At 44.9% G+C, this 18,339-nt stretch overlaps 1 protein-coding gene across 6 annotated transcripts in view; it reads left to right on the forward strand.

The window, feature by feature from the left end:
- Positions 1 to 18,339, forward strand: part of GRIA1 (glutamate ionotropic receptor AMPA type subunit 1) — a 349,422-nt gene that overhangs the window by 288,286 nt on the left and 42,797 nt on the right. For all 6 annotated transcript variants that reach the window (XM_068981166.1, XM_068981165.1, XM_068981167.1 and 3 more), the window contains one exon: positions 16,544 to 16,742. In XM_068981166.1, coding sequence (XP_068837267.1) covers positions 16,544 to 16,742 — 199 coding nt within the window. The remainder of the gene's footprint in view (positions 1 to 16,543; positions 16,743 to 18,339) is intronic.

An 18,339-nucleotide genomic window follows, 5' to 3' on the forward strand; every position in this document is an offset into this window, starting at 1 on the left:
TGAAGATATTGGGCTAAGTGAAATCAGCTAGTCACGTAAGGGTAAATGTTGCATAACTCCAATTATATGAGGAGTCTAAAATAACTCAGTACATAGAATCAAGCAGTGCAGTAGTAGCTGCCAGAAAGTGTAGAGGAGGGGAAGAGGGGAACTTGCTAATCAACAGGCACAGTTTCAGATAAGCAAGACTAGTCAGTTCTAGAGATCAGCTGTAGAACAGTGTGCCTATAGTTTACTGTACTGTACGTTTGCAAATGTGTTAGGAAGATAAATCTCATACTGAGTATTCTTGCATGACAAAAAAAATTAAAAAAAAAAAAGAAATCTATTTGGTTGTTTTAAAAAGATTTGGGGAATCGTTTTGTGATCACAGTGAAACATATCATAGCATATAGAATTTAGTAATGAGAGAAAATCCTTCATCTAACCTAGGGCTTAAATAAATATAATAGCTAGCAAAGTGGCCCAAAAAATGTGCTGCATTGGAAGCTACTGCACCCGACTAAATGGGGTTGAGAAAATCTCCTGGAGAATGTCATCTGAGATGGATTTTGAAGTTGGAAAGGGTATCTAGGGACATGCAGAGAGAAGTAAGAAGAAGATAAGAGGTAGGCACAAATGAGAGTGCTCAGAATAGATGGGGAAGATGAGTGTGGCCAAGCAATGAATGACTAATAAAAATAATAGTGAGAAACACAGCACAGATTAGGCACTTCCTATGAGCCTGTCTCCATCCTGCATGATGTACATGTATTCATTGTTCACAACATTCCTGCATTTGTTTTCTATTGCTGCCATAACCAAACTGAGCAGCTTAAAATAACACACATTTGTCATCTTACAGTTATGTAGGTCAAAAGTCCAGTACCAGTGTCACTGAGCTAAAATAAGGGTGGCAGCTGGCCTCTGTTCCTTTCAGAGGGCTCTAAGGTAAAATCCATTTCCTCACTCATTGAGGCTGTTGAAAATTTTTAATTTCTATGGTTGTAGGACTCAGGTCCTTCTTTCCTTGCTGACTTTCAGCTAAGGGCTCTTCCCAGCTTCCTCATTCCTTGGCTTATGGCCCTCTTTCCCTATCTTCAAAGCCAGAGAACTTTCTTGTGTTTGTCAGGGCTTCCCTGGTGTGTCAGATGGTAAAGAATCTGCCTGCAATGCAGGAGGCCCAGGGTTGATTCCTGGGTGGGGAAGATCTCCTGGAGGAGGGAATGGCTACCCACTCCAGTATTCTTGCCTGGAAAATCCCGTGGACAAAAGAGCCTGATGAGCTACAGTCCACGGGGTCGCAAAGAGTTGGACGCCTTATACTCTTAAAAACTCTCCCAGCTGTTCTTCTGTCTCATCTGTTTGATCACTTGTCTTCCTCTTTGAAGGACCAATGTGATTACACTGAGTCCACCTGGATGATCAGCCTGCTTTAAGGTTCCTTACCTAACTCTGGGGCTTCCCTTGTAGCTCAGTTGGTAAAAAATCTGCCTGCAATGCAGGAGACCTAGGTTCAGTTCCTAGGTCAGAAAGATCCCCTGGAGAAGGAAATGGTGACCCACTCCAGTGATCTTGCCTAGAGAATCCCATAGACAGAGGAGACTGGCAGGCTACAGTCCATGGGGTCGCAAGAGTCGGACATGACTTAGCAACTAAACCTTCACCTCCACCTCCAACCTTAACTCTATTGGAAGTCTATTTTGCCATCTAATGCAACACATTCACAGGACCTAGGGACTGGGATACAGAGTGTTGGGCAGCTGATTTTCTGCTTACTGCATCCCACCTGGCAGGTGAGGAACTGAGGCTCCGTGTGGTTAGGTAACTTGCCCAAGGTCATCACTTAGTTCTTGACAGAATGGCTTTTGATCCCAAGCAGGCTGACACTGAAGCCTTTCCTCTTAACTGCAGAGTTAAATCTTTCCTCTTAACTTCCATCAGAGAACATAAAGGGAAAGTAGAGGACCCAGCGAGAATAGGATACTGGGGTGGGAACTTACTGTAGCCACCCTCAAAAGGCAGACACAAGAGGTGGCTGGCTTAAAGGAACACTGCACGGCAATTTCTAGTCACTTCAATTTTCTCTTGCTGGGTAACAAATTACCACCAACTTAGTAGTCCCTGGTGGCTCAGACGGTAAAGCGTCGGTCTACCATGCAGGAGACCTGGGTTCAATCCCTGGGTTGGGCAGATCCGCTGGAGAAGGAAATGGCAATCCACTCCAGTACTATTGCATGGAAAATTCCACGGACAGAGGAACTTGGTAGGCTACAGTCCATGGGGGCGCAAAGAGTCGGACACAACTGAGCGACTTCACTTTCACTAGTAGTTTAATATAATATCCATATATTACCGTACAGTTCAGTATAAATTTGTGATCAGTCTTTTGTAATATTTTTAAAGAAACACAGTTTTATTATTTTAACTTTAGGCAATAATTTGCTCTATGAAAACCACTTTGCAGAGCACAGGTCTGAGGAAACATGATTTTATGACTATGTAAGAATTATGGATATCTGAGATGCATGTTTCTCAAAAATGAGTGCTCCTAAGATTTTTGAAATTAGTTTATGACCTCAAAGAATTCCCCATGCAAATTCTCTAACAAATATTGAGGCTGTTCTGAGTTCTAGATAATTATGAAGAAGTCAAAGCCCTTAAATTATTTAATAATTTAGCATGGTGCTAACAGTGCAAAAGAGCAGAATGAAGAATGGTACTGGCAAGAAAAATCTAACAGTTCAAAGAAATGAGAAGTGAGGAGAGAAAGCAGCCACCAGGCAGACTTCTTGGAGGAGGTGACAATAATAGCTGGACTGTTAATCATCACACAGAGTCCATGTCCTGGCTTCAGATGCTCTGTTCGATCTAGTCCTTTCCTTACTCTCCACACTCATCCTCTGCTGCCAGTTACCTTGAACACATGAAGCCCTTTCCTGTCTCTGAACCTTTGCTCTTCCCATCTCCTCTGTCTAGAAAGCTGTTCCTTCAGATTCTTCACCCAACTGGATCATTCCCAATCCTCAGCTCTCAACTTAAATGTCACCTGCCCAGAGAGACTATCCCTCAGCTCCCTACTACATCAGTCCCTTCTGTCCCTCTTCGTGACCCCCCGCCACCCACCAAATTACTGGAAAGAATAACAACAGTATTCAGTGCTGACATGAGGGGGTATTGCTATTATCTCCATTTTACAGATGAGTGAGCAGCAACTAAGTCACCGTCCCAAGGTCACACAGTGAGAGAGGAAGCTGGGATTTGAGTCCAGGTTGAATGATGCCACAGTCCTTAATTTAACTGTTACATTCTAGGTTTTTCTGCATATTATAAATCCTATAGGTATCCAATTCCAAAGAAAGGCAATGCAAAAGAATGCTCAAACTACCACACAATTGCACTTATCTCACATGCTAGTAAAGTAATGCTCAAAATTCTCCAAGCCAGGCCTCAGCAATACATGAACCATGAATTTCCTGATGTTCAAGCTGGTTTTAGAAAAGGCAGAGGAACCAGAGATCGAATTGCCAACATCCACTGGATCATGGAAAAAGCAAGAGAGTTCCAGAAAAACATCTATTTCTGCTTTATTGACTATGCCAAAGCCTTTGACTGTGTGGATCACAATAAACTGTGGAAAATTCTGAAAGAGATGGGAATACCAGACCACCTGACCTGCCTCTTGAGAAACCTATATGCAGGTCAGGAAGCAACAGTTAGAACTGGACATGGAATAACAGACTGGTTCCAAATAGGAAAAGGAATACATCAAGGCTGTATATTGTCACCCTGCTTATTTAACTTATATGCAGAGTACATCATGAGAAACGCTGGACTGGAAGAAGCACAAGCTGGAATCAAGATTGCCAGGAGAAACATCAATAACCTCAGATATGCAGATGACACCACCCTTATGGCAGAAAGTGAAGAGGAGCTAAAAAGCCTCTTGATGAAAGTGAAAGAGGAGAGTGAAAAAGTTGGCTTAAAGCTCAACATTCAGAAAACGAAGATCATGGCATCTGGTCCCATCACTTCATGGGAAATAGATGGGGAATCAGTGGAAACAGTGTCAGACTTTATATTTTTGGGCTCCAAAATCACTGCAGATGGTGACTGCAGCCATGAAATTAAAAGACGCTTACTCCTTGGAAGAAAAGTTATGACCAACCTAGATAGCATATTCAAAAGCAGAGACATTACTTTGCTGACTAAAGTCCGTCTAGTCAAGGCTATGGTTTTTCCAGTGGTCATGTATGGATGTGAGAGTTGGACTGTGAAAAAGGCTGAGCACCGAAGAATTGATGCTTTTGAAGTGTGGTGTTGGAGAAGACTCTTGAGAGTCCCTTGGACTGAAAGAAGATGCAACCAGTCCATTCTGAAGGAGATCAACCCTGGGATTTCTTTGGAAGGAATGATGCTAAAGCTGAAGCTCCAGTACTTTGGCCACCTCATGCAAAGAGTTGACTCATTGGAAAAGACTCTGATGCTGGGAGGGATTGGGGGCAGGAGGAGAAGGGGACGACCAAGGATGAGATGCCTGGATGGCATCACTGACTTGATGGACGTGAGTCTGAGTGAACTCCGGGAGATGGTGATGGACAGAGAGGCCTGGCGTGCTGCGATTCATGGGGTCGCAAAGAGTCGGACACGACTGAGCGACTGAACTGAATAGGTACTCATTTAGAAAGTCAAAAAAATAGAAGAAAGAAGGTAAGGGGGAAAAAAAGAGCCCATAATCTAGCCTCCCAGCTGACTCAGTAATTTCTCAGATTATATACTCCTGACCACTTATCTGCCAAAGTTGACTTTCCAATTGGCCATACAGCAGAGTGTTTTATAATCTGCTTTTTTTCACTTAACAGCAACTGAAAATCTCCTGCCAGGGCATCTTTCATTTAAGAACAGTAGTATTTGTTTGAACTAGGTACCTCCCCAGGTCCAGGTGGCCAGTGAAGCACATTACAGCTCATCCTCACAACAACGCTTTTAGGTTGGTTCAGTTATTATCCCCATTTCACAGATAGATGAAACTGAGGCTCAGGAATATGCAATAACTTGCCTTAAAACACCATTAATAAATGGCAGGGATGGAATAGGAGGTCTGTACAGCTTCTGAATTCCTACGCTGTAACTGTCTGGAATGTCTAAGAACCGAGTGTTCCCTTGATGAAATGATGCGGAGAGTTGTGGGTGAGGAAAGAAGGCTGTTCCCAGCCTCCAGGGCTGCCCTGCCAGCTTGGTTGGGGATATGTGGGCGAGAAGGTCTGAGTCTGCAGGAACTGGGTAGGGTGAAAAAATGCCTGACAAATGGAAGATTTTCAACTGGTTATTTTAAGTAAAGCAGCTTCTTATAATACATGCCTTGTGCGGGAGCAAAACAAACATTAATTAAGAGAGACGCTCGCACTGTTATTTTCTCTCCCATTTGCTAATGGGTTGGGGTCTATTTTTAAAAAGCCCCACAACATCCCACATTTAAACCTGCTGCCCACTCTAAGGACTGTGAATGACAGATATGCTGGGCCACAGATGACAATTCAGACCCTCACCTGACCCACCAAAGCAGAGACCCAGTCTCCCTGCACCCATTCACTTGTAAAATCAGCTGGTGGATCAGCAAAGGGCAGGGGCTCTCAGGAGGGTACAGGAAAAACATATGTTTGAGTATTATGGGCTGTCCAGAAGGCAGCCAGCTATAAAGAGAGAGCAGTTTTTTCTAAGAACTTACCCCACAAAGTGTATGTTGGAGGAAGTTCCATTTCTAACACAAGTGTGATGCCCCCATTCCTTTGTGTCTAGGAACTATGGATAAGGGGTACTGGCGACCTGAGAAGGGCAACCTTGAGAGAAGTGGCAGCTCTGGTTCAAGCTGGACCCACTTTCAGCACAGTGAGCTCATACCATTGGAATTCAATGGACCCAGGTTCACACATAAGCTCCATCACTTGCTTTGTGGGCTTAATAATTTCATCTCTCTGACCCTCAGTTTCCTCATTTATCAAAAAGGGGGTGGGATATGCTTGTGCGGCCTGAGGAGAGTGATGGGCATTAGAAGAATGAATGTCAAGTATTCTATACACTAACCAGCTCACAGTAGGTGCTCAGAGCAGTGGCTGCTGCTGCTGGGCGATTAACATGCTTTGGGCATGTTCTTGTCCCATGTCCCCGCCATGGTGCAAGCTGTTCCTGCTCCAGAAAATACCTTTCTTTCTGTTTCAGAACACCCAAAGCCTGCCTGCCCTGTGTATCCCCAGTAAACGGCTCCTCTTTCAGGCCACCTCTTCAGATTTTCCCAGCTGGGCATGGCTCTCCGCACCTCTGTACTTTCACAGCACTTAATCAGTGAAAGTAGGATCGTGTTGTTCCCCACCCCATGCTGTTCGCCCCAGGCCAGGTATCACAACTGCTCCATGCACGTCACATTCATTCCATTAAATTGATTTTCTTAAGAAGAAACTTCTGAAGTATTCCTCATCAGGCTTGGTATGTAGTCAGTGCTCAGTAAACATTGTGCCATCCTTCATTTATTCAGCATGTGTTCAATGAGCACCTATGTGCTAGGCACCCTGCAGGGTTCCAGGGATACAGCAGTGAATGACAAAGTGCCCTGCTCTCGCTGAACTTCCATTTTAGTGGCAGGAGACAGATAATAATGAATAAACAAATCAATAAATACATGGTTATTTAAAGAACACATTAGACTTTAATAAATGCTGTGAAGAAAAGAAAACAAAGTAAGATGAGAGAGCTGGATGGCAGAGAGAGTACTTGGAGGGGCGTGTGTGAGGAGCTGTTGTCTGAGCAGAAACCTGGGCACTGGGACAATTTCAGGGAAGTGAGTTCCAGGTGGGGGAACAACAGCATATGTCTTAATGTGGGAAAGACTTTGGTGTGTTCTAGGAACTAGAACCAAGCCAATGAGGCTGGGGCAGAGCCATGGCAGGAAAGATGGCACCAGATGAGACTAGAGGAGGGCCAGATGAAGTTGACCTGATCAAGGCATTTGGATTTTATTTTCTAAGTGTGACAGATTTTAAGTGGGGTGGGGAACAACATGATCCGATTCACAGCTTTAAAAGGTCCTTCTGGCTATTGTGTGGATGTAGGTTGTTCAAGAACAAGAGAAGAAGCAAGGAAATGGGGTGCTAGTATATATTCAATAGTATCTTGAATGTTACCAGGGACTGTGGAGGGTGACTGGATTTGATGGACTGGAGGTGAGGGAAAGAGACAAGTCAGAACTGTCCACCTGGTGTTCGGTTTAAATAGTAGGGGGCACAATGGTGTCATTTCCTGAGATTAGAAAGACGGAGAAGAATAAGTACTTCATGTTCAGAAGGACAGGAGATTGATACTTAGGAGCTGTTAGCATCCACATATGAAAGTTATGGGCTTGGAGGAGATCATCTGTGGTAAGATGGTAGACAGGGATGGGAAGAGGGCTGAAGCCTGAGCTCTGGACACAACAGGAATTTAAGATTAAGCAAGAAAGGAAGAGCCAGCAAAGGGACTAAGCAGGACCAACCTGCAAAGTACACGGAGACTAAGGAGAGCATGGGGCCTAGAAGCCAAGCAGAATGTTTCCAGAAGAAATCACCACCAGCACCACCACCATCATCATCGTATCATCACCACCACCACCTCCATCACCATGTCGTCATCATCAACGCATCAAGTGAACATCTTGAGTCCTGCTGAATCTGTGCTAGATGCAAAACTTGACTTGCTCATCAAATTCTCACAATTCATGAGATGAAATTCAGGATCTCCATTTTCAGTTATAGAGACTGAAACTTAGAGAGTGAACCAAACAATCAGTAAATATTTAAAAATGAACAAATTGATCTACATGCATTCTTTGGTGAACTATGGCCACACTGCACTCCTGAAGCTTATCTCAATGGAAAATAATAGGAACATAAGACCGTCCCTCTTCGAAACACAGCTCAGCAAATTCTACTGGAAGAGCACCAGGCTCTTGTTGGAGCTTGTTGTCCAACCCCCAGTTTCCCACCCTGGGACTCAGCACACGAGCCCCGACCTGCCCCCTCCTCCGGGGCTGGAACACAGTGACCAGCAGCTGGGCAATTAACATGACTCACTTCCACTCTACCAGGGAAGTGCTGAGTGATTTGCAGCTGGTGAAAATGGGATGCTTTGCCACTCAGGCATAGCATCTTGGATGAAGGCGACTCATCAGTGGAATTGTTGTAGTTGGCCAGTTATTTACCCCAGTCTGGGAACCTCAAGGCCCGATACCAAGTGAGCCTCTCTCTGAACATAGCTCAGCTGAATAATTAGTCAACATGGACCTTTATTTCTCAGTAATTTAGAGGAGGGCCATCCAAGTCCTTGCCTTCATGTTCCTGTTTCCATTACTTTTTAAAAATAGCCATTTGAAGCAGATGACCAAGGGAAATAGCTTGAGTTCAGTGACCTCTTGAGCTCAGCTGAATGAAGGCACACAAGGAGGTGTCCCTTCTGTCTCCTTCCTCTTGGACAAAGCTTTTGAAATAAAGAAGAATGTCCATATCTAACTCCTTGTGACAGATGTCCTGGGCAGGGGAGAGATTGATGAGATCAGAAGCTGATTCCTGTTTAACGCCATTCCACTCCCTACACTGGCCGCATATATCTGCTTTCCTAAAGGCCCCTGGCCACAGCACCTGCTGCCCCATCTGCAACCAGGACATTGCTCCAAACACCATCTGCACACCTCCATCCTGAAACACTCTCTCCATTCCAGGCCCTGAGCTACAGGCTTCACTGGTACCTTTTTCTTTCTCATTACTAAGAAAACCTTTAAGATGAGTACTAGCACTCCATTTTATGAAGAAACAAGCACAAAGAGATCTAATGACTTGCCCAATATTATACAACCAATAAGTTAACAAGGCAGGACCATCCTGCCTTGTCTGGCCCCTGAGCCTATTCTCTTAAACAACACCTTCACCTTTCTCTGTGAGGATAGCACAAAAGTAACTGGCAAATGGATCACTGTAATACTTTATCTAGGTGTTTGTGAGTGGAACTAATAACTGCATGCATGCTCAGTCACTCAGTCAGGTTCAACACTTTGTGACTCCATGGACTGTAGCCTGCCAGGCTCCGGCGCCTGCCAGGAGGTTGCCATTTCCTACTCCAGGGGAACCTCAGACCCAGGGATCGAAACCTAAGCCTCTCGTGTGGCAGGCAAATTCTTTACCAGTGAGCCACCTGGGAAGCCTAATAACTGGATAGATGATTTTAAAAAATGTCAAAATAGTGTATTCACGTCAATCAAAGATCTCTGCGATTCAGAGTAAGACTGAGGGCAGAAGTCACTGAACTACAGGCCACAGGCTACATCCAGCCCGCTGATTTTGTGATGCAAGTTGTAACGGAATCCAGCCATGTGCACACGTGTGCACATTTTCTGTGGCTGTTTTCACAGTACACAGCACGGATGAGGAGTACAGCAGAGACTATAAGGCCTTCAAAGACTGAAATATTTACTACCTGGCCTTTTATAGAAAAAGAAAAAAAAATTGCCCACTACCTCATCTAGAAAGACAAATCCAAGCTGTGAGATTAGAAATACACATTTAAAGGCCTGCGGTGAATCCAAATCCATGACCAAGAAGCAAAGGCTAACTATCAGAACCCAAAGATGGTCTAGCCAGATCCTTACTCTCTTTCATTAGCACCAAGTTACGTGTTTAATGGCATGCTTAGTGTTTCATTGACCAAAGGAAAAAAATGTCATTTTCCAGAGGAGACCAGCATCTAGCGGGCAGCATCTGGCTCCCCAGGCCATGTCAGAATGCATTTACCCGATGGGCAAGGACTGGCAATTGAGCATTTCTCTCTCTCACTGCCTCTGCCCCTATGGATCATCAAATCCTTATACATCTTCACCTCTCCAGTCAGCCTGCTTCTCCCACTATCTATGGGCTCTGTTTTAGTTCAACCCATTATCATCAATGTTAAAGAGTAAATATCATAAATAATCATAGTGACATCTTAAATCCTCACCCCAGCATGGTTAGAATTTTAAGCACAGAATGATCGTGGTATAACAGGGATGCAGAAAGGGCTACCCAGTGCTCTGATGGCAAAGGCAGGGAAGTTCACAGAGAAGGTGATACGCCACTCAGCTCCTTTTTATCTCTAGCCCCCTCCCTTCTCCCACCTTGGCAGTCTCCAACTCATACTTCAAAACCCAGGACAAGATTCTCCTCCACTGGTAACTTTTCCCAACCTCTGCTTAGCAAGCGCTTCTGCGTTCCCTTAGTGTTGCTTTCTTACTTGTCACATGATCAAGATAAAGCTATAATTACTGTTTATGATATTTATACAACACAGTGATGATGGCTTTACTGAGTGATCGCTATGCTCCCGACTCTGTGCTCCAAACACACCACTCCACAGAGAATCAAGGTTATCTGACCCCAAAGGCTATGTTTGCCCACCACTTTCTCATTTTCTTTCTGGAAGGAAGAGACTGTGGTGTATTCCCTTTTATCTCCCCCGGTCCCTGTGCCCAACAGTACCTATCGTATAAGCAATGCTTGTAAAATGAGTGAATAATCAGTATGATACACGCAGTTCAAAAAGTTCCCATCTCTTGGTGATCCAAACCCAAACCTAGGTACTCCTGGGAAGAGACTTGACAAATGTAATTACAGTCCCAAGCCAGTTGACTGTAAGGTTATCCAGATGGCCATCACCCAATCTGATAAGCCCTTTAAATGCAGAGCGTTTTCTCCAGAGCTAGAAGTCAGAAAAATTGGAAGAATTAAGGGATTTGCCACACTCTCACTTGCTTGAAGGTGGAGGGGGCAGATGATGAGGGATGCTGGCAGCTTCCAGGAGCTGAGACCAGCTTCTGGTGGATAGCCAGCAAGGAAATGACGGCCTCATTCCCACAACCACGAGGAGATGAATTCTGCAAACAGCCAGTAAGCATGAAAGAAGACCCCAACCTCCAAATGAGAACCACAGCCCCAGCCAATATGTTGATTTCAGCCGGACGAGACACTGAGTAGAGTCTAGACACCCTCACTCAGACTTCTGACCTAAAGAACTAGGAGATCATCAGTGAGTTACTAAACTCGTAGTGACTTGTTATTCAACAAAAACAACAACAAAAAGTGCAAACAGATTTCTAATTCTGTGGAGAGGATGGTGGCCAAACTGCTTTGTGTGGATTCCAAAGGTTCTGGGGAACATTACAGGAGGTGAACATTCCTGAGCATATATCCAGACAAAAATTTAATCCAAAAAATTCATGCACCCCTATGCTCATAGCAGCACCATTCACAACAGCCAAGACAGGGAAACAACCTCGATGTCCATCTTCTTTATCCATAAAGACAAAGAAGATGGTACACATATGCAATGGAATACTACTCGGCCATTAAAAGAATGAAATAATGCCATTTCCAGCAACATGGATGGACCTAGAGATTGTCATAATGAGTGAAGTAAGCCAGGCAGAGGAAGATAAATATCATATGACATCACTTATATGTAGTATCTAAAATTGGACACAAATGAATCTATATGAAACAGAAAAAGACTCAAGGACATAGAGAACAGGAATGTGGCTGCCAGGAGGGAAGGGGATGGGGAAGGGATGGAGTGGGAAATTAGGGTTAGCAGATGTAAACTATTACACATAGGATGGATAAACAAGGTCCTACTGAATAGTTTAGAGAACTATATTCAGTATCCTATGATAAACAAAAGGGATGAATAGGGGCATAATTGAATCACTTTGTTGTATAGCAGAAATTAACACAATGTTGTAAATCATCTATACTTCAATCAATCAAAATAGTCCCAAAGTAAAAAAAAAAAAAAAAAAAAAAAGAGGTGAGTGTTGGCCATGATCCAGCATCATAGAGTCATCGTGGGTGAGGAAGTCCATGTCCTTCTACAGACAGATCAGAACTTGGTAAAGCAGGGAGTACTCTGCAGTGGCTGGAGTGGACAGGAAATACAATGTCCTGGGTCCTAGTCCCAGCTCTGCCTCACTGTGTGACCCTGGACAAGTCCCTTTACGTCCCTGACCTGCGGTTCTTTGGTCTCTCAGATGGGGGCATTCATTCCTCCCTGTCTACTTCACAGGGCTATGAATCAAGTTCAAGTAAGACAGAAGTCCAACAAGCCACATAAATCGTGGCCAGTGCTGGGGGAACATAGTGTTTCCTCGGTTACCTAGAAGTTTGGCGAAGAGCTATGCCATATTATAAGACTAATAAAATTCAGGTGAAGAGCTATGCCAAGTTACAAGACTAATAAAATTCAGGTGATTGGGCAGAACTTCAAGGGGTTCAGATTACAGTTGTTCCATCCCTACTAAGAAAAGTGGTTCTTTGCCCTGTGACTCCCTGGGGGAAACATGATCATCATCAAAATAATGTCTTCTGTTTCAACAGCACTTTTCAGAGTACTTTCCCCTCTACCATTTGAATTGCAATAGCTTGTATCCATTAAAGGAAAAAAAAAATGGACTAAGAATCTTTCTAGTTCTGAAAGTTTTGGTTTCCCACCACGAGATAGGGGTTAGTCTCACCCACGAAACAGGAAGGAGACTTAGGCCCAGCCAGGTAGGCAGCTTGCCAAGGATACCGGGCTGGTCAGTGAAGCAGCAAAGACTCTCACTGCCAGCCCTAGCTTCTAATATTAAATTACTCCAGCTCCCTGCCTCTGGGATGGAGCTGGGAACATACGGACTTCTCACGTGGAGGCTCAGCTTTGCCTATGCCAACTCTGAGCTGAAAGGGGGTTCACTCATACTCAGGTTCCATATTATAGCCTGAATATAAACAGAGCACTGGAATCATGTCTCATTTTGAAGAGCCCCTCAGCTATTTCATGATGACAGTTACTCTCCTGGCTGTGGAGCAGAAGAATTTTTCTTTGTTATCTTCATCAAGTAGGGGGGTGTGGGGAATCCTCTACAGGGTATGCATCTCTCAACACCCAGCTGATAAATATTCATGAAAGAACAGACCAGGACCTTTCTTGGAAAGACTTTGAGCTTCACCAGATGAGCCCCACGTGGGGAGACCTTAGCTGGGTCTCTCAGTTCACATAACGTGGCCATCCTGAACACACAGTTTGGGGCCAGACATGGTGAAACATAAGCAGGTTAGAATTATCCTGACCCTGAAAGTTATTCCTGAGCTCCAGAATCTAACATGAAGGGAGCCATCCAGTTCTAAAAGAGGTGGCATCTGTGCCATTCACTTGTTATTGAGGCTGAGTGTGTACTGTGTGCTAGAGATTCCACACAGCACAAAAGAGCTATAAGTTCCTTTACTCTCACAGAGAACGTGCTCGAGGGGGTACAACTGACAGTCACTCACACAAATAGATGTCAGACATCAACTGTGATGTGAGTTGCGTCGGGATCTGAAAGTCATAAGCTCGAATGCTGAAAGAGTGAGGACTAGGCTGAGGTCTGAAGGATGAATAGGGTTGATGCATTGATCATGGGAAAGAGCAGCATGTACTAAGGGTGAGAGGCTTTTGAGTATGAAGGATCAAACAAATTTCCGTGTGACTGGAGTTACAGAATCCATGTTGTAACGGCAATGGTGAGATAACCAAGGGCCAGACCACACAGGGCCACTGAGGAGTTGAATTTTATTCCAAGTGTAAGAAGAGAGCTTTGATGGGTTTTAAGCAACAAAGAAACAGGATGTAAATCAATGTTTTTCCAAAGATCATGCAGGCTGCCTTGTGCAGAGCTGATTAGGCAGAGGAGTGGGAAGATGGGGGCTGGGGAGTGGAATGGAAACAAGAAATCCAGTTAAGTGTCCTTGTGATCATCCAGAGCTGGAAAAGAAGCATCTCCTCACAACCCTGCACACCTATAACAGCGCTAGTGGTAAAGAATCCGCCTGCCAATGCAGGAGACGTAAGAGATGCAGGTTCCATCCCTGGGTCAAGAAGATCCCTTGGAGGAGAACATGGCAACCCACTCCAGTTTCTTGCCTGGAGAAACCCATGGACAGAGGAGCCTGGCAGGCTACAGTCCATGGGGCTGCAAAGAGTCTGATGCAACTGAAGCGACTTAACACACAGCAGAGAAAGCGAACAGAACACTGGACCAGTCATCAGAAGACTAGTATGATCTGGAGTACAACTGCGTATGACTCCTCAGGCATTAGGAAAATGATTTGCCTCTATGTGTCTCATCTTGCTTAACTGTCCAATAGAATCCATGCATCCTGGCCTACCTCCTAATGATTTCAAATCACACAATGTCAGAGCTAGGTGTGTAAGAGGAAGCAGTTGGTCTCTGCTCCCATGTGATGCTTGGCCCTTCCTCTATCTGGTTTATTTTGTGTCCCTAGCACTTAGTACCCTGGAGAACCATGGGTGGGCACCAAGTACATCTCTACAAATGATTTATCACTTGAACATCTTCAGAAATGGGGAAACTCTCTCTCACCCCCAGAATAGCCACCATTGCACTATACTCGCCATCAGAAACATCTTCCTCCTATTCAGACAGCATCTGTTTCCTGTAACTTCTACCAAATGCGCCTGGATCAGGTCATGTGGCACAAGCCTCACCTCAGTCCTTCAGTGCACACACCTCTCCAAGCCTCTTCTTCCTGTACAGCCACCCCTCTTCCTGCAGCTGTTCTTCAAAGGACATGGCTTCGTTGCACTCTCATGTTTTCACTCCTTTGAACAAGTCTCCTTTTATTTCCCTCTTCCTCTGAAGCATCTAGGACAGTGCCATCCATAGAACAAGCAATAAGTATTTGTTGGTTTTCTTGGGGTGAACACTGCCTGCCTAGAGTGAAAAGGAATCTCCCAGGAACCAAAACAAAGTGGAGCAGACAGGAACATGGGAATAATACAGAGAGGGTTGACAAGGTCTCAACAATCAAGCCAGCCAGCAGGCCTGGGTGCTGCTCCTGGGTCAGTGTGACTTGGGACTCCTGAGTTTCTTTATCAGTAAAACTCAGTGGTTTGGACTAGTGATTACTCTCGTTGTTAAGCATGAGGTTCTAGTTAAGCATTGTCACCCCTGAGCTTGAGGCTGTCAGAGTACATGTTATAAAGGGATTAAGGGTACAGTGGCTTCGGGATGACACTTCCTTAACAAACTAAGCAGGATGGAAGGAGTAATGGAATAACTTTGTCACTATCTGATTGAGTCTGACTTGATGCCACGTCTGGCCACCATATAAAATCAGCCCATATAACATCAACATCACTAGTAATATCTTTGGGAAGCCCTGGACTTGAAATCTCCTAGCTAAATCCAAACAGTCACAGTAGAACTCTTGGCTGGTCATGTTTCTCTTCACAGCTTTGGGAATAAGAGAGGAACATTAGCATTAAGTCACTTCAGTCGTGTCTCACTCTGTGCAACCCCACAGACGGCAGCCCACCAGGTTCCCCCATCTCTGGGATTCTCCAGGCAAGAACACTGGAGTGGGTTGCCATTTCCTTCTCCAATGCATGAAACTGAAAAGTGAAAGTGAAGTCGCTCAGTCGTGTCCGACCCTCAGCAACCCCGTGGACTGCAGCCCACCAGGCTCCTTTGTCCATGGGATTTTCCAGGCAAGAGTACTGGAGTGGGTTGCCATTGCCTTCTCTGAATAAGAGAGGAGAATAGGACAATAATCTCAAGGATGAATTTCTCATGTATGATTGTCATATTTGCCACTTTGATCCAGATTAGACTATCCTTTGTCTTTTACTTCAGTCAAGTTCTCTTTCACCAGAGTAAGAGAACTGTGCCTGCACTCAACAAGTGACATTCCCCGAAGTGGCTGGACAGAATGCTGGTGGTGTCTTTTCTTTCTAAAATGGTCTCCCTTCCCTTTCTTCTAATCCATCATTTTGGTGGCCTTTGCCAGCCAGGAGGGCATTGGCTAGAAGGCAGTCTGAAAATACCTCTGGACATGATCAAATGTGTGCACCATGCGTGTAAATGTACTGCATTCATGTATGCATGTTCATACTTCTGGCATATATGTAACTGCACATAACAGGATGTTTATACGTGTTGGTGATTTCATGGGCAAGTGTTGGTGTATCTCTTTGTTGGCATGTGTCTCAATGTGTGTGCATGTGTGACAGTGAGTGTGAAGATGTGCCTGCAGAGCTGTCTCACCCTTGAATGGCAACCCCACAAGTCCTCATCCACGATAAGGAACGAAAATGCACAGGAGGCTCTGACATTTGGATTCTCACACTCTGCTGACAGAAGAGAAGGGTGCAATAGGGCTTGACAGCTCTGCTGATGAGCTAGGGCTAGCCCTTGGCCCCACCCACGTGTGTGCGTGCTAAGTCACTTCAGTCATGTCTGACTTTGTGGCAACCCTGTGGACTGCAGCCCGCCAGGCTCCTCTGTCCAAAGGATTCTCCAGGCAAGAATAATGGAGTTGGTTACCATGCCCTCCTCCAGGGGATGTTCCCAACCCAGGGATTAAACCCACGTCTCTTATGTCTCCTGCATTAGCAGGTGGGTTTTTTACAGCACCACCTGTCACACAGCCTTCTATAATTGACGTCTGCGCTTCTGACATCTCTTCCCTTTGGCCTGCAGGTCCTTGTCTGGCCGCATCGTGGGCGGCGTCTGGTGGTTCTTCACCTTGATCATCATCTCCTCCTACACAGCCAACCTGGCCGCCTTCCTGACGGTGGAGAGGATGGTGTCTCCCATCGAGAGTGCTGAGGACCTAGCAAAGCAGACGGAAATCGCTTACGGGACCCTGGAAGCGGGATCTACAAAGGAGTTCTTCAGGGTAGGGATATCCCTTGTCCAGGGGCACTTCCACAGAAGGGAACCAATACCGTCATTAAAATATCCCTCTCATAGAGCGCCAGATTACAGGCAACTGCTTAAGTAAGTGTACGCCAGGGACTCTGAGCACATTTCTCAGCTTTATACAGATCCCCCAAACACCCTCCATTTCTATATTCATGGACACTTCAAAGCTCTTCCACTGAATTAGACCCCCTCACATACCCTAGTCTGTATCAAGTGCTTTGAGGACTTTAGAGTGTATGATATACAATTCCCTTCCTGCTCTCACCGGCACCTTCAGTCTTGTTAGTAACTGATTAGGAACAGTTTTTTGTTTTTTTTTTTAATCTCTGAAAAATCTAGCTTGTCGTCCCCATGGCAGCCGAGAGCTCTTTGGTAGCCCCAACCCAGAGTCACTCAGTCCTCCATCGACAGTTAATTAAGATGTGTGAAGGGCCGTGGGAGCTGCAGATGATAGAGAGATCCAAGAACAAACACCCCAAGCCTGCTTTCCCATCCTCCCTGCCACGCTGTCTTCGTGTTCCTGAAGATGAGATTTTCCTGATAGTTCAAACCCAGAGACTGTGAGTGCAGCCTTGGTGCCGGGGGCACTGGGGTGAGGCGGAGGGGACATATTAATTTTCCGCATACTGTTGCCCAGAGCAGCAGCTCAGCCTGTCTGCAGCCCCGCTCCCCGCTGTGACCATCCTGTCAGGTCAAATTGCATCTTGCAATTGCCCTGCTGTGTGTTTTGTTGGTTCTGGGCCTGGAAGATGATCTGAAAATCTGGGCACAGCTGATTTTATCTATTTCTCAGTTTCCTATAAGAGAATATTGAATATACTGCAGATCCCATGTTGGTCAGGGGTATTTCTTTTCCTAAGTTGAGATCCTCCCTCCCTTTTCTCCTTTCTTTTCCCCCCTCCCCAGGACAGTGTTGCTTGAATGATGAATCTTCATGTAAAGATTCAAATATTTCAAGTTAGCAAGGAACTGAACGGTGACCATACCTAAACTCCTCATGGAACAAATGGGGAAAGTTAGCAGTAGATAGAAGCCTGGAACCCAGGGCTCTTCACCCTCAGGCCAGGGTGCACACTGGTGCCCACTTATGAAACAAATCACCTAGTTTACTTGATTAAAGACTATCTTACAACTCCCTCTACCAAATGCTTCACTAACCATTCCCAGTAACTATCTCCATTCATTTTTCCTTGAGAGCTAGAATTTTCCTGGGCCCAAATATCTTTAGAGATCAGCTGGTTCAAACAACAAGCTAAATGTATGTCAGTATTTTGCCAACTCCTGTTGATATCAAGAAAATAATCCTGATATTGTGCGTGAGGAATAATGACATATTACATGTATAAAGAAATCTGTAATCTATATATCAATCACTAGATTAGATACGTTGCCTGACTCTAGTAGTAACTGTCTTTAAAAAATATATCCCCTTTGTATGGCTGAGTCCCTTTCATGTGCACCTGAAACTATCATTGTTAATTGCCTATCAGTTCAGTTCAGTACAGTTGCTCAGTCATGTCCGACTCTTTGTGACCCCACGAACCGCAGCACACCAGGCCTCCCTGTCCATC

This window comes from Capricornis sumatraensis, chromosome 9 (assembly GCF_032405125.1).
Source record: "Capricornis sumatraensis isolate serow.1 chromosome 9, serow.2, whole genome shotgun sequence".
NCBI classification, from domain to species: domain Eukaryota; kingdom Metazoa; phylum Chordata; class Mammalia; order Artiodactyla; family Bovidae; genus Capricornis; species Capricornis sumatraensis.